The sequence below is a fragment of the Triticum aestivum genome, chromosome 5A, assembly GCF_018294505.1.
Source record: "Triticum aestivum cultivar Chinese Spring chromosome 5A, IWGSC CS RefSeq v2.1, whole genome shotgun sequence".
Classification (NCBI taxonomy): domain Eukaryota; kingdom Viridiplantae; phylum Streptophyta; class Magnoliopsida; order Poales; family Poaceae; genus Triticum; species Triticum aestivum.
In genome coordinates, this window is record NC_057806.1 from 329,871,275 (window position 1) to 329,886,052 (window position 14,778).

The window sequence follows — 14,778 nt, forward strand, 5'->3', positions numbered from 1 at the left end:
GTATTGGGATATCGACGATCGAGTCTCGGGCAAGTAACGTACCGATTGATAAAGGGAATTGTATACGGATTGATTGAATCCTCGACATCGTGGTTCATCCGATGAGATCATCGAGGAGCATGTGGGAGCCAACATGGGTATCTAGATCCCGCTGCTGGTTATTGACCGGAGAGTCGTCTCGGTCATGTCTGCGTGTCTCCCGAACCCGTAGGGTCTACACACTTAAGGTTCGGTGACGCTAGGGTTCTTGAGATATTAGTATACGGTAACCTGAAAGTTGTTCGGAGTCCCGGATGAGATCCCGGACGTCACGAGGAGTTCCGGAATGGTCCGGAGGTGAAGATTTATATATAGGAAGTCAAGTTTCGTCCATCGGGAAAGTTTCGGGGGTAATTGGTATTGTACCGGGACCACCGGAAGGGTCCCGGGGGTCCACCGGGTGGGGCCACCTATCCCGGAGGGGCCCATGGGCTGAAGTGGGAGGGGAACCAGCCCCTAGTGGGCTGGTGCGCCCTCCTTGGCCCCCCCCTGCGCCTAGGGTTGGAACCCCTAGGGGTGGGGGGCGCCCCACTTGGCTTGGGGGATAAGCCACCCCCTTGGCCGCCGCCCCCTTGGAGATTGGATCTCCTAGGGTCGGCGCCCCCCCTAGGGACCCTATATATAGTGGGGGGAGGGAGGGCAGCCGCACGCTAGCCCCTGGCGCCTCCCTCTCCCTCCCGTGACACTCCTCCCTCTCCCTGAGCTTAGCGAAGCCCTGCCGAGATCACCGTTGCTTCCACCACCACGCCGTCGTGCTGCTGGATCTTCATCAACCTCTCCTTCCCCTTTGCTGGATCAAGTTGGAGGAGACGTCTTCCCAACCGTACGTGTGTTGAACGCGGAGGTGCCGTCCGTTCGGCGCTAGGTCATCGGTGATTTGGATCACGGCGAGTACGACTCCATCAACCCCGTTCTCTTGAACGCTTCCGCGCGCGATCTACAAGGGTATGTAGATGCACTCCCCTCTCCCTCGTTGCTAGATGACTTCATAGATTGATCTTGATGATGCGTAGAAAATTTTAAAATTCTGCTACGTTTCCCAACACGTCCAATCAAGGATCACCATAAACGGTGAGATAGCTACAGTGCACTTCTACAATACCCCGGTCTGCGTCACATCACGAACAAGAAAACATGAACAATGGCTTGTTGGTACAGTTCTTGATCTAGGTTGTCCAATTTCAGATCAAACAGATGGGTGCCCGCAAGTTACAACGTGACTGGCTGTGGGCAAGCCACCTGATCCCTATCGGCACAGAGATCAAGCCAAGTGTCACGAGCTGGGCAATACAAATCTTCTTTTAATACTTGCATGTGTTTCAATCTTTATTTGACCTAAAGTTACTCCCTACTATGATAGCCTTCCATCATGACCGCCCTTATGGCTTGTAAACATACGCAAATGACTTTTTTTTTGCGAGTGTACACCAATGACTTAGCATATATGTTCGTGCCGAAAGTAGCAAAAGATGAAGCTAAATACATTACTTCCACCCATATAAGAATCACAGCAGATAATCTTGTCCATAAGGAAATGTAAATGCACGTCCAAAAACATCAAACAAATCCCGAATAATAAATGTTGCATAAAAGAGAAGACGAAACCAGATGCTCGTTCTCCTCCCTACACGACCGGCGGAACTCGCTCCACCTCCGCTGCCACCGGGCTCCACCACCACCACACAGCCCAAAATATCCCCGCCCGCGCGTTCGCCCGCCACGCGCACCCCACGCGCCCCCGCCCCTCCCAGCCCATCTCCGCCGTCCACGTGCCGCGGATCCGCGGCCACCACGCGCCTATATCTATCCCCATCCCCACCTCTCCCACCTTCCACCGCACAAACCAAATCCCGCTCCCACAATTTCCGGAATAGCAAGCGCGCCGCCGCCGTTCGGGTTCGAGATGTTGCCTAGGGTTGCGCCGTCTCCGGCCACCGCCGCCGCCGCCGCAGCGGTTGGCCAGCTCTCCGGGGCGGGGCTCGCCGCCGGTTCGGTGAGGCTGCCGGGGCCCCTGCCGTCTGCGGCGGGGTCGGCGGTCTGCTGCCGGGCCGCGGCGAAGGGGAAGGAGGTGCTCAGCGGCGTGATGTTCCAGCCGTTCGAGGAGCTCAAGGGGGAGCTCTCCCTCGTGCCGCAGGGCAAGGACCAGTCGCTCGCCAGGCACAAGTTCGTCGACGAGTGCGAGGCCGCCCTCAACGAGCAGATCAAGTGAGTGTTGCTCCGCTTGGTAAAAATAAAATGAATCCTTCTTCTTCTCCGGTGCGTGTTTCTCTGACGAATCATGCGGAGATTTACCAGTATTTCCGTGTACGGATCGTGAAACCGTTTTAAACTGCCATAAAAGAGACTCTGTTTCCGCTATGATTTCAATACGAAATGGATGAACTGTTGATTTAATCTTTAAAATTGCCATCGCAGTGTGGAGTACAATGCCTCGTACGCGTATCACTCCCTCTTCGCCTACTTCGACCGCGACAACGTTGCTCTCAAGGGATTTGCCAAGTAAGTCCCCACTCACCGCACCACCAAATTTGGCCCGGTGGATTCGTTACAGTACAGTGTTCTGATGAGCGCTTGTTCTTGCAGGTTCTTCAAGGAATCAAGCGACGAGGAGAGGGGACACGCCGAGAAGTTAATGGAGTACCAGGTATCAATTTCGCTACCTCTCTAATTGCTAGCTTTGATTGGTCCTGGTCGTTGCCCCGTGCTGTTATATACTCATGCTTCGTGTGTTTATGTGTCGACCAGAACAAACGTGGAGGGAGGGTGAGGCTCCAGTCAATTGTCACACCCTTAACCGAGTTCGACCATGCTGAGAAAGGCGATGCCCTGTATGGTAAGTTTCTTCCTTGTAGATTTATTCTGAACGTCTTTGCATTTTATTACAGTGCTTTTCATTACATGGGGAATGCATGTGATGTGCTTATTGTGTGATAACGAGTGTCTGGTTGTTCATGTGAAACTTGAGTTGTCTGGAGTGGTTAGATGTGTTGCCAGATCAGGAACACTGACAAAAACTCAAATGTTTTTGCAAAAGTTCAGTAAACCTTAGGGTGAATCTGTTTGTATGAGTTAGGATTTGCATCATTTCTTTTAGGGGAGGATAAATTAATGGGCTTGTTGAGGAGAGGTCAGATCTCTCAATATTGTTCAGATGGGTATCAGCTGCGTGCTGTACTCACTACACTCACAGCTATTTGATGGCCTTTTGATTATTTGTAATATATGTTGTGTTTTAGAAGCTTTTATTTAAACTGCATGAAGAGGAAGAAAATTCAAAACATGTATCGTAACACAAAGTAGCTAAGCTTTTTGTAATCATTATTATTAATAGTTTCCCTGACTCGATACATAAGTTTTGATGGCTATATTTGTTAGCAAAGCAACACCTGACCTGATACCCTATGTTTTAACTTGTGCCTCTCTCGTGATGTCAGCAATGGAGTTGGCTCTAGCTCTTGAAAAGCTGGTGAATGAGAAACTGCACAACCTGCACAGTGTAAGTTGCTCGCTCTTCCATGCCTACTTACAGTCAAATTATTGTGGGATATGCAATGTTGCGTCACAGAATCTAAAATGAGGTGCTCCATATTAACAGGTAGCTACAAGGTGCAATGATCCTCAGCTGACCGACTTTGTTGAGAGTGAATTCCTTCAGGAGCAGGTAAACCTACTTCCATACTCTCGGGTTAAATACAGAACAAGACATGTAGCATACGACATTTGCTATTCAGATATGTTTATTGTGTATTTTACTAAGTAGAAACACCTCAAATTTATGTGAAAGGTTGACGCCATCAAGAAGATCTCTGAGTATGTGTCGCAGCTGAGAAGAGTCGGCAAAGGCCACGGTCAGTATCTTCCTGGACACTGCTGCATCAATTCTATCGTCTGTGTTTCCACGGTTTCTTACATTGTTTGGATGAAATGCAGGAGTGTGGCACTTCGACCAGATGCTGCTTGAGGAGGCAGCTTGAAGGACACGGACACGACGACTACGGGCAATGGAGGATGTAGGTGTGATATGTCAAGTAGTGGACAGATAAGCCAACCACTGGATGTGGTTTTGAGGGATTTTTGCAGTGGGGTTTGTAGGGTGCTATGCCGCGCTGGGTTTGGGATTTGAAATAAAACGAAGGGAGATGTGCCACGCTCTTAAATGCCAGTCTTCTGCTCTAATCTTGCTAAATTTATGCATCTTGTTACATCTTGCAGCCTGTCTACTTATTTTACAAATATTGGCTGATAATTTAGGAAGGGCCCGGTTGCAACGAAATATACCCTCCAAATTTTGGCTAGAGCCTCTAAAAATGCAGGGCACGGCTGTTTTTAACGCACGAGAAGGCAAAAAAATGCCCTCCAAATTTTAGGGCAGCCCTAAAAATGGCTTCTCGTGAAAATTTTGGGCACTTCGGAGGCTGCCGCTACTACTCTCAGCGACGCACAAACCGTTGCTCTTTTCTTCTCGCGCGTTGACCGGAACGCCGGCCATCGGTTCACCATGGCCAGCTCCTCCGACCCTGTAGCCGACCCTACGAAAGCTTGCTGCTGCTCCCGCCTTCCTCGCTATGGCTGGAGCCTCCAATGTCACTCCTTTCGTAGTCGCCACCATGGCTGCAGCTGCCCTTGCCCGCAGTCGCTCCTTCCTCTGGCTTCCTCCGCCTGGCTGGGATGCAGCTGCCCTTGCCCGCAGTCGCTCCTTCCTCTGGCTTCCTCCTGGCTGGGATCTTTGCGTCGGATCTGTTCTGACTCGGAGAAATCCTGTGAAGATGTCGTGGTGCTTGCAAAGGTTTCGGGTGAAAACCTTTGTCCGTCTGCTCTCGACAGTGACGACCATTAGCGCCGTTATCCCTCCCGTGGATGTTGTCGTGAAGCTTAATTGTTTTAGGGCGTTGTGTGACATTGTACTCAGATACTTCTATGCTTTATTTTAGTAGCCTAGTCCTATCCTGCATGATACGGGTAGTCTAAGATCGTCATTGTATGAGAGCTACCCGTAACTTTGTATCATTCGTCCATGTACATGATTCGATATTTACTTTACATATTTCCTCTAAAAAAATGTTTACTTTATATATAAAGCAGGATGACATCTTGTTTCTAACTCCGGCGGCCGCGTCCTCCAGGTGCCCACGTCGACTCGGAGGCGGCGCTGGGGAGAATTTGCCCGCGGTCGCTGGGGCGCTGCCTGCGTGTTCCTCCTGGACGCTCTGCGCGCACGGGAACCCAGCTCGTCCGCCGCTGCGAGGAGGCGGCCAAGCTTGTGTGCCGTTGATGGATCCAGCCGCTTGCTTGGCCAAGAAGGGCTCAAGTGCGGTGGCTGCTTTCGGTGACTGCGAGCATGGCCATAGGTGTGCTCTGTTTCGGCGTTCAGTTTATCTGAACTATGGCAAATGCTCAGTTCAGTTTATCTAAACTATGGCAATGTCACTAACATACATTTGTTCATCTTATGAATCTTTATATGTGTTTATTTCAAGTTTAGTTTATGCTCAGATAGATACATTTGTATATAACTAGAAAAATTGCCCATGCGTTGCACCGGGAGATAGGCTTAACATGTGTTATGTGACCCACAAGAGCAGCTTCACTGCCTAACAAGGATATAAGCCCCCATCCTGAAGAAAACATTGAATGTAAGAATGTCACAGTAGAAAATTACTCAGAAAATTATAAAAATAAGCCAGCCGATCAGCAATAGGAACAAATCAAAACTCATGAGAGGAATATAACAGCAGTAGTTTTCAGCGAGTGAAACATGCTTCTAACCATCAGGATTTGATTAGTTGCTACTAACTGGTGGCACAATGAGTATTCTTTTCGGGATGCAGTAAGTTCGGTTTCCAACATAACAACAGCTAGCTTGCATGCATGTTATGTTTCACTGGGGAAAAAATCGATAGCAGGTCTCGTACTGAAAACACAAACAACTCACACTTTCAATTGAGATGGCTCTCTTCGCAAAATAAAAATAAGATGGCTCTGGCTTAACTGTGGCAGCTTCAAGCACTCTCATCAATGTGCCTATGTCAAACCGATGTAGATTTTCCAACAGGGATTTAGTGACAGCAACAAATGATTCACAGCCAGTAAAAATGAAGAAGGGAAACAGAGGATAACTGGAAACTCAAAAAAGAAGCAAGCAAAAAAGTTTTGGGTGCTTACTGTCCCACCCAAAGACATTGTTTCATTCGAGGCAAAAGTTGCAGCGCTTTCTACAATAATATTAGTCATGTCCACCTTGCTAAGTTAGACAACGCAAAATAGAAATTCGTACAAAAAAATCAAACCTTATTCATCTGCAGGAAATTAACATGAATTTTGTAGTGATTCTTGAACTTATGGTTCTTGATTTATGGTGGTTCTTGATTTATGGTTTCCCTATATAATAATAAAAAACCGTGATTTTCTCTATATAAAATTTTCTACACTAACTTCACATTTATGTCCAAATTGGTGTCGTATTACAATTATTATTCTTATGAACATTAAAGAATATCATTTCGAGCTAGTGTGTAAGATTGCCTAATTTGCAACTGAGCAGATCAGAAGAAACTAAATAGTAACTCATTCTCTTGGTTAGGCGAGTAATTAAATATAGAGGTTTGCTGAATGGTAATACAAAAAGAGAACTTGACTAAATTGTGTAGCTAAAGGAAAATGCCTGAGATGAGTTTGCATATGTAAGATAGACCTACCTAAATTTAAATTCATATTTTATAGAATAATACTTTGAAGAATTAGCACCCTGGTGTGTGAAATGAAAGGTAGTGCTATTTGTGTTCGAAAAATCCAAGGAAGAATTAGCACCCACGTGCGTGCAAAAGGTAGTGATATTTGCGTACATAAGTTTAGTATACTTCTAAGGGTAACTTGTTGACACCACATACCTAACAGTGCTCATACAAGCAAGCCCCACGAGTGCCAACCTTCAACTTTCAATATCTTCAGTTCGATAGAAATCTCACTACAGCGTCCCTATCGACAATAGAAGCTCAAAGAAATATCCATCCTCCATGATCAGCATAACAATAATATCTTCACCTGCTTATCCATTTATGCATCTTTCAGTTTTTTCAGAAATTACATAAGGTTAATTTAAACATTGAAAACAGTAACTATCTATGTTTTTAAGGCGGTAAGGCGAGGCGAGGCGCTGGGGGGGCGCCTCACTGCCTAAGCGCTGAGGCATAAGGCGAGGCGACGCCTTACAGACTTGTAAGCAACAGAATTAAGTAGAATTTGGTAGGCATTAAGCAACTAGGCATACAGCCATACACACCTTGCAACTGATTGTTGTAGAGCCCCCATCCTCTTTGCACTTGCTTTTCTCCCCAACAGAATTCTGCATCAACATGAAGTCATGAACAAATATGTTAGAATAATGTATCACTTACCAGTGCACATTCCACAAAAAATAGAAATAAAAGTGAGGCAGCGAACAAAAGTGGAAAGAAAGATAGCAAGTATGAGTGCAACTGCAATCTGCAATGCATGGCATATTACATAACCATTAACCAATTCAAATGACACAAGTCCAGTAGTCCACATAAGACGAACAGAATAATAGATAATTCCAGCATAGCAAAAGGGATAAAGGTGGCCAGCTCAGCTCTCTCATGTCTCTCCACTCTCAAAGTCTCAATCAAAAGTCATCATCATCAAACTCATTGGCATTGGTGTTGTCTTCACCATCTTGGTCAACATTAGTTGGCTCTTGATCGTCATTGCTCACATCATCATCATCCTCAACGTAGTCTGAATCCTCCCCCTCCGCATTGGGCATACTGTTGCTCTTGCTTGTTGTTGCTGTACTGCAGAGGAGGAGGAGCTGCTGGACAGGAGGATGAGGAGGAGCTGCTGGACAGGAGGAAGAGGAGGAGGAGCTGCTGGACAGGAGGAAGAGGAGGAGCTGCTGGAGAGGAGGAACCGTTGGAGAGGAGGGGGAGGAGCTGCTGGAGAGGAGGAGGAACCAGATCTGCTGGAGAGGAGCCACTGAAGAGAAGGAGGGGGAGGAGTGTGTGGATTGGGGGCTGTTTCTCTCTCTCTCTTTCTCCCCTCTTACCTGTTGGCGCCAACATGATTCCAGTTTCCCGCCAAAACTCTGTTTCCCGCCTAAAACAGCTCCCCTGCCTGCCTGGCAAGCTAAGGCGTCCAAAATGGACTAAGGCAACGCCTCGGACGCCTAGGCAGACGCCTCGGACGCCTTATAGCTTAAGGCGGACGCCTTAGACACCCACCTAAGGCGAGGTGGACGCCTTGCCCTCGCAGGGCGCCCTGACGCCTAAGCGTCGCCTAGGCGACGCCTTAGGGACGCCTTGAAAACAGAGGTAACTATACAAATAATACATAACAACAGATAAGGAAATAGATAAGGCACACTACAATTTTCACATAATTCCAATTAAATCTATACAATATCGTCTCAATTTTGATTGTGAGACTCAAAGTTGTTTACTATTTTCCTTTTTCAGGCTTCCAAGTCCATAGGCAGCTCCCTATATTTAAATTGGTATAGTGATATAGGTGTATAGCAGGGGAAGAAATATGGTGTCGTGACTGCATTAGTTCATATTAAATATTTGAGGATAATGACTAAGAACAATTATGCTGAAACTAAACCAGATTAATTAGGAGTACAGAAGCAAATCTCTTGTGCTTTTCTAATAGAAAAGTACACAATTAGTATGGCAATGCCATCTATTAGTTTATAGAAAAGGATATATAGAGAGGTCTGGTCACATAGGCATCTCCATGGGATGTCTTTACCCTGAGATTTTCTAATAGAAAAGCACACAATTAGTATGGCAAGGACAACTATTAGTTTATAGAAAAGGATACATAGAGAGGTCTGGTCACAGAGGCATATCCATGAGCTGTCTTTACCCTCAGATATTTACACAAACTGTTATTGCATACAATCCAACCTCAAAATAGGAGAGCAAAAGAATACTACAGATCAGACTGGAATTTCACGGCGGGGTGAGTAGGCTACATAAAGAACAACTGTTATACCTGAGCATGGTTCACGAGTCCTCGCGGGCTGAGGTGGCTCCCGCATCCTTGAGAGCTGTGGTGTGTGAGTGTGCTCACGTACTCGCTGCCCATGGAGACTCCCATGTCCTCGGAAGTTGCGGCACCCACATGAGCTTGCGTCGTCGCTAGATGCGATGGCGTCATTGTGAATCCGGTCCCGCGACGAAGGTGTGGGAGAAGGATGACACCGTGGTGGCAGCCGCTGCCTCCGCCCACTTGGATGGCGCCACAAGAAAATCAAGTGTTCATAATGATTTACATGACAATTTGTTTGGGCACACATCACAGGCAGCTAACTACTCATAACAAACCCTAAACTCCCAAATCCTTGGGCTACTTGTGGACAAATTAATCAAGGATCCCTTCATTCAAGCATCTCATATATCATAATACTCTTACATGAGACAAAGAACTGAATAACATCGTGGATGCGGTCACTGCTTAGGCATACTGTCGAACACCAGAAGTGCAAACCAGTCATGGGGCATTCAACAGATATTTTTTAGGAAGAAGTAGAGCATTGTGCAGAGTACTGCACTCGGATTAGCATAGAGACGCAGGAGTGGCGTACTTACATGCGAGACGCCATGCGAGACGCCGTCCTGAGCCTCACTAAGCCGCCTCACCACTCTCTCCTCGCTGCAGATTGACATAGTCAAGAATCAAATCGAATTGAATAAAACAACTTTTACAGATTGTACAAGGACGTACCTCAAGTGGGCACGGCTAGCAGGACGGCGTTCCGGTTAAGTCCATGGTCCAGCGAGATTAGAAGGGCTCGATGGCAGGAGGTTGCAGGTTGAGGGGGCTTCAGGTGGCGCCGGAGAAGATTGGGACGGATGGGGAGGGGAAGGAGAACGGGGCGACGGATGGCAGAGAGGCCGCGCGCGGCAGCGGCGGCGGATGGCCGGAGAGGCGGCGTGCGGCAGCGGCGTACCCGTACGCATCGAAGGCGAGCCCTCGTGCTCGTGTGTGCCTATGTTTTTCTGTTCGCTTGTAAGGCCCAAGTCGATCCACGAAACGTTTTCTCTACAAACTTAAAATAGGACTGCGCGTTCAACACGTAATTCATCAGGGACTTTTTTACAAGAGCGCCACGACGGTGAATTCGGAAACTCAATCCGTGCTTTATCTCTCCCTATATATATATATCTCCCTAATAATAAAGCACGGATTGACTTCATGGGTTCACCGTCACAATACGTTTTCTTTTCATGTCATAATACGCTTTTACAAAATCGTAATATAAATAAGATGGTACTAACTTGGGGTACGCACTAAAGATTTTTGTCAAAATTCCTTATTAGAACGTTCTTTCGCTCACGGGCTTGGTCGCTTGGGCCTGGGTAAAAAGGAAAATAGACGAGCAAGCAATCCTTCAACGCACGGGCGAGCAGTTGACTAAAAAAAGAGAAGCACAGGAGCACGACCTCAGCGCACAAGATAAGAAGGTGAGCGCTCTGCGTGGCAGAGTCGCTCCCGTGTCGGGGCGCCGGCAGGAGGCCCCACGGCGGCGGTGAGCCGCGGAGGAGAAGAAGGAGCGCCAGGGAGGGGGACGCTCCCGTGCTCCCATTCTCCCCCCGTCTCGCTCTGCCAAGGAAGGAAGGGCATGGCCCTGCGAGCGGACGCAACGAGGCTCGCGTCCTCCAGCCTCCGCCGCCGCCACGGCCACCTCCTGCCGGCAGCCGCCACCAGCTTCAGTACACCCCTCTTCCTCGTCGCCCCCTCTCTCGTGGCTTGCTTGCCGCTCACCGTCCGTGTCATTCCTCGTCAGGATTCAAGCAGGTGCGCGAGGACGAGAAGAGCAAGCTGGTTGGAAACGGAGAAGATGTTCAGGCGCGGCGCGGCGGGCGGAGCAGCAGAGGTTCAGGGGAGGTGCCAGCGGAGCAGGAGAGGTTCATGGGTGGTGGAGCAGGAGAGGTTCATCGCCGGTGCCCTTGTCGCCGAACGGCCATCCTTGCTGCGCTTGATGGAGGACAGAACGGGAAACATTTTCTGGTGGGTACGCCGGCCACGGGCGCGCTTCGCTGTGACCTGTCCGCCGCCGCCAATCCTCTCTGGCCTCCTCCGTATCCTTATCAATCTCGGACGAGCTATTCCCGTGTCGTGATTTGGATGGACAATAGGAAGCCGTGTCCTTCTCGAACACCAAGCAATGGAGTGCCCGACCCGGATTTGAGTCGTTTGCTATAAGAAGGAGCGGTCCTCGGCCAAAATCTCCATCAGATTGCGTCCTTGGACCATAAGCTCCATCAAAGCCCGTCCAAATTGCTTTTTTGGACGCAACGTGCAATGTCGCCGTCGAGTTCGCCGGAGGAGGAAGTGCCGAGTTCGCCGGAGGAACAAGACCATCTGTCCAACTGTCCAATTTCGCATGCCTCGGCTACACCAGAGGTAATGTATCGCCTTCATATTCACTGGATGAAATCCCCTGTTTGTCCCCTGTCTCTTGTCTCCGATTCTGTTCTGTAGCCAGACTGAAATAAGGGACACTACTTAATTTATAAAGCATGAGAAAACTGATGGAGGATGGTTAGTACACCAGCAAATTTTTGTAAGCTCAAGTTTGTAGACTGATTTAGTAGTCTCTGTGATTGCTACATGCAAGTCAGTTTAGAGTTTCTGAGGGGAACGGCCTGGACCATCTTTTCTTGTGATCTGAATTATGATGTACTAGGACATAGCCACAAGGGTTATTTCTTGTGTTGGCAAGTAATCTTAAGACTTTTTTCCCCGGGTGATTCGTAAGACAGATTACCCTATACAATTCACAGTTTTAGTATCTCTTATGCACCTAAATATATTTTAACTGGAAAAAAATTCAGGTTCCCGCAGGTTTTGACTTGACTAACAAATTTAAGTGAATTTGTTATTCCTTTTTGTGCTCTTCTTTTTATTACTCAAATAAATCTGTAATTTAGCCAGGCTAACATCAATGGGCTGCAGGCCATAACTATGCTAGCTTTATATTGCTGAATGTAGGAGCTTATTTTTTTCTTTTTAGTTATTCACTGATATTGGGCAGGGCATCTGAATGAACCAATTCGTGTTGAAAACAGAAACATGTCTGTTTCATGCACCTATTTTCAGTTGACAATATACTAAATAATTGCACAGTGAAAAACTACAGAAAACGCTCTTAAGATGCGATAGTTTTGAACCTGAATTTATAAACGATCTTAGGCATCAAGTCCAGCAAGTTTGAGATGTTCACTGAAACATGTCGGTTTCAGGCAGCTATAATTCAGAATTCTTTGCCAAACTGTAACGTTTCAGCCATTCAGAAACATTGCCCGTGATGTTAATATGTTGACTAGGGGCCTTTTGTAGAAACTAAAGTGTGGCATCTCTTTTGATGGTTCAATAGAATTAAGTGTCTGGAGTCACTTCATATTCAGAATTGCCCTGCCATCCATGCAATAAATAAAAAAGTGATTTGGTCTGGTTTTCATGTCTCTTCTGTGTATGCGCGTGCAGGTGGCAAAGGCGTCCAATCCAACTCAGGTGGAGGCCAAGGAGGTTCGGCTCTCGGACCTTGCACCAATGATGCTGGATGATACCGACGTGGAGACTGTAAGTTTCATATATTCAGACTGGGACCTTTCTTCCTCTTATTTTGTCGTCAAAACTGAAAAGGAGTGAGGCTAATTCGCCAAATGTCGATGTGTTCATCAGCCTGTATGCTCTCAATCTCCTGGCAGATGGATATCATGGTTCTCTGACCTTCGATCACTTTATTCTACATTTACATGATATATTGCTTCTAGCCGATGAAATTTGGTCCACATCTATGTGCGTATAATAGACTTGTGATCACAGGACTGCTAGCTTAAAGTTTTTTAGATTATGTAAATGGGTTATTTAGTTGTCTGCTCTTGTAAGCTGAAGAAGGGAGGTCTATTTGAGATTAAGGGAGCTGACAGTTTTCAGGTACTTTCCTTTACACAAACAGGCTTGCCTTGGTCATTCAAACAAAAAAATTACCTCAAAAAGTTTCAGGCCAGCAAAAGATGTAGGGTCTTCTGAAGTTAGTAATTATATAAAATTTTACATATTTGGTAACAAAAGGACTGGCATGCTTAGGTGTTTTGTATATTTTTCAGAGCATGCTAATAATCCGACACGTCGTTCTCTTGAAACAGGTTGATGTCGAGATAGATTTTGAACTGACATCAATCGACATCGCCGTTCCTTTCGATCCTTCTTGACTTTTGGACGTGGAGAAGCACTGCCGGGAAGCGGGTGCATTAGTTCATGGCGGCATACGGCCATTAGGACTTATTGTCCTAACCTCTGACAACATGGAGGAGCACACTGCTGTTCACTTCTGGGTTACAAGTCAGAGCAGAACTACATGATACTCATGTGCTCTGATCTAAGAAGGTTAATGCTTATGGTTTTTTCCTTAATGCTTTATTTATATCTAAAAATGTCTAAAGAGTAAAGAGAATTATTTTCTTTTCTTTGCACAGTTCTTCATTGAGACCAGGACTATACACAGCAGCCAATGAAGGCTTCTTTGAATTTGATCTTGAAAAGGAAAAGAAGATATCTCTAAGAACTCTGGTGAGTTTGGGAAGCTATTTCATTTCTCGTGTTGTTCACTTCATGCACTTTGTGTCAGAATTGGACATGAATGATGCGCCATGAAGATTGATCCATCAGCGGTGGAGAGCTTCGACAGTGGCAGGGTCTGCATCATGGCCAGAGCTTCTACCGTAGCGGTTGTCGACAGCGGGGCCCACATGTATGCCTTCAACAACGGCAGTACCACGGTCAGAGCACATAAACAGGGGAAAAATAACTGCTCATTTCCTTGACCTCTAGGATTCATATATTATAGTTTACTATCAGCGTTAGTAGGGAATTGTCAACGTTACCTCCCTGCCAAGTATTGCATATTTAGTACGTGCAAGTCTGCTAAGGGGCCTCGAGTTATGCTTACTTATGATGTTAAGTCTCTTTTTCTTCCGTTGCAACGCACGGGCCTTTTTGCTAGTTATTATTAGGGAGAGATTTCTCCCGGATTAATCGATTTTTTTTTGCATCGTTTCCTGGCAAGGGCTACTGAGAGGTGTTGTAATTGTGCACTGCAAGAGTTTGATGATATGTCTAAAATAAAGATATGGTGCAGCCTTGGAGCAGTCGTGCTCTATTATAGAGCTGCTGTTGGAGACCACATTTGCTCGTGCCTAAAATACCAGTTCTCGTGTCCAAACTTTTTACTCCATCAACTTTTGGCGTCTTAAAATAGGACAGGTTTTGGAGATGCTCTTAGTCATACTTTGCCAACTCCATTGACGATGTGGTACGCTGAGTATGATGATATGATCAGAAGAACATGCCCTTGCCTATGTAGAGCATCTATATCTAAGTGCAACGATTCGGTGCCTGGGTGCATTGGAAGTGAACAATAAATTCATTTAAAATGGAAAAAAAATCAAACAAATCTGAATTTTAAAACCTGTTTTTTTTTCTCATCCAAAATGCTTGAATGTGTGATGTATGTGCAAAAGTTAGTGGTGTTTGGACATTCGAGGAGGTTGTGTTAAAAACAACAAAATTTGGTAGTAAAAAAACTTCAAAAAAGTACAATGTTTGGGTCCAATTTTTTTTCTTAGAGCTCCTCGAATGTTTAAACACCACGAAATTATTTCATCATCCTTGAGCATTTGAGCATCTTTGATGTAGAAAAAAACATATTGT

At 46.4% G+C, this 14,778-nt stretch overlaps 2 protein-coding genes and 1 long non-coding RNA gene across 4 annotated transcripts; 2 read left to right on the plus strand and 1 right to left on the minus strand.

The window, feature by feature from the left end:
- Positions 1-1,858: 1,858 nt before the first annotated feature.
- LOC100270663 (ferritin-1, chloroplastic) lies at positions 1,859-4,243 on the plus strand. The gene is made up of 8 exons (XM_044524721.1): positions 1,859-2,244; positions 2,455-2,538; positions 2,623-2,683; positions 2,785-2,872; positions 3,474-3,535; positions 3,635-3,700; positions 3,824-3,887; positions 3,970-4,243. Exons 1-8 carry the CDS (start codon positions 1,943-1,945, stop codon positions 4,011-4,013), a joined length of 771 nt encoding a protein of 256 aa, XP_044380656.1. The 5' UTR covers positions 1,859-1,942; the 3' UTR covers positions 4,014-4,243.
- LOC123103208 (uncharacterized) lies at positions 4,057-10,084 on the minus strand. 2 transcript variants are annotated; one of them, XR_006449691.1, is made up of 5 exons: positions 9,784-10,084; positions 9,648-9,711; positions 9,052-9,522; positions 7,319-7,381; positions 4,057-7,080 (listed from the first exon to the last, which is right to left on the minus strand). XR_006449691.1 is itself a non-coding variant. In XM_044524722.1 (5 exons), the coding sequence occupies exons 2-5, from the start codon at positions 9,659-9,661 to the stop codon at positions 7,004-7,006; spliced, it is 390 nt and encodes a 129-aa protein (XP_044380657.1). In that variant the 5' UTR covers positions 9,662-9,711; positions 9,784-10,078; the 3' UTR covers positions 4,057-7,003. The 2 variants fall into 2 exon arrangements, 1 of the variants encoding a protein (XP_044380657.1); XM_044524722.1 differs by having other exon boundaries at positions 9,052-9,287; positions 9,784-10,078.
- A 52-nt stretch (positions 10,085-10,136) lies between these two features.
- Positions 10,137-14,229, plus strand: LOC123103209 (uncharacterized). The gene is made up of 3 exons (XR_006449692.1): positions 10,137-12,645; positions 13,215-13,455; positions 13,545-14,229. It is a non-coding gene; the product is annotated as an uncharacterized lncRNA (long non-coding RNA).
- The last annotated feature ends 549 nt before the right edge of the window (positions 14,230-14,778 follow it).

What these genes read in the sequence shown, in the direction of transcription:
- LOC123103208 (XM_044524722.1), bottom strand. An exon ending in GACTCGTGAACCATGCTCAG is followed by an intron (nt 7,382 to 9,051) that starts GTATAACAGTTG and finishes ATGTTGATGCAG; the next exon opens with AATTCTGTTGGGGAGAAAAG. An exon ending in CTACAACAATCAGTTGCAAG is followed by an intron (nt 7,081 to 7,318) that starts GTGTGTATGGCT and finishes ATGGATAAGCAG; the next exon opens with GTGAAGATATTATTGTTATG.
- LOC100270663 (XM_044524721.1), top strand. Translation starts at nt 1,943, where the DNA reads ATGTTGCCTAGGGTTGCGCCGTCTCCGGCCACCGCCGCCGCCGCCGCA. An exon ending in AGAAGTTAATGGAGTACCAG is followed by an intron (nt 2,684 to 2,784) that starts GTATCAATTTCG and finishes TGTGTCGACCAG; the next exon opens with AACAAACGTGGAGGGAGGGT. An exon ending in GAAAGGCGATGCCCTGTATG is followed by an intron (nt 2,873 to 3,473) that starts GTAAGTTTCTTC and finishes TCGTGATGTCAG; the next exon opens with CAATGGAGTTGGCTCTAGCT.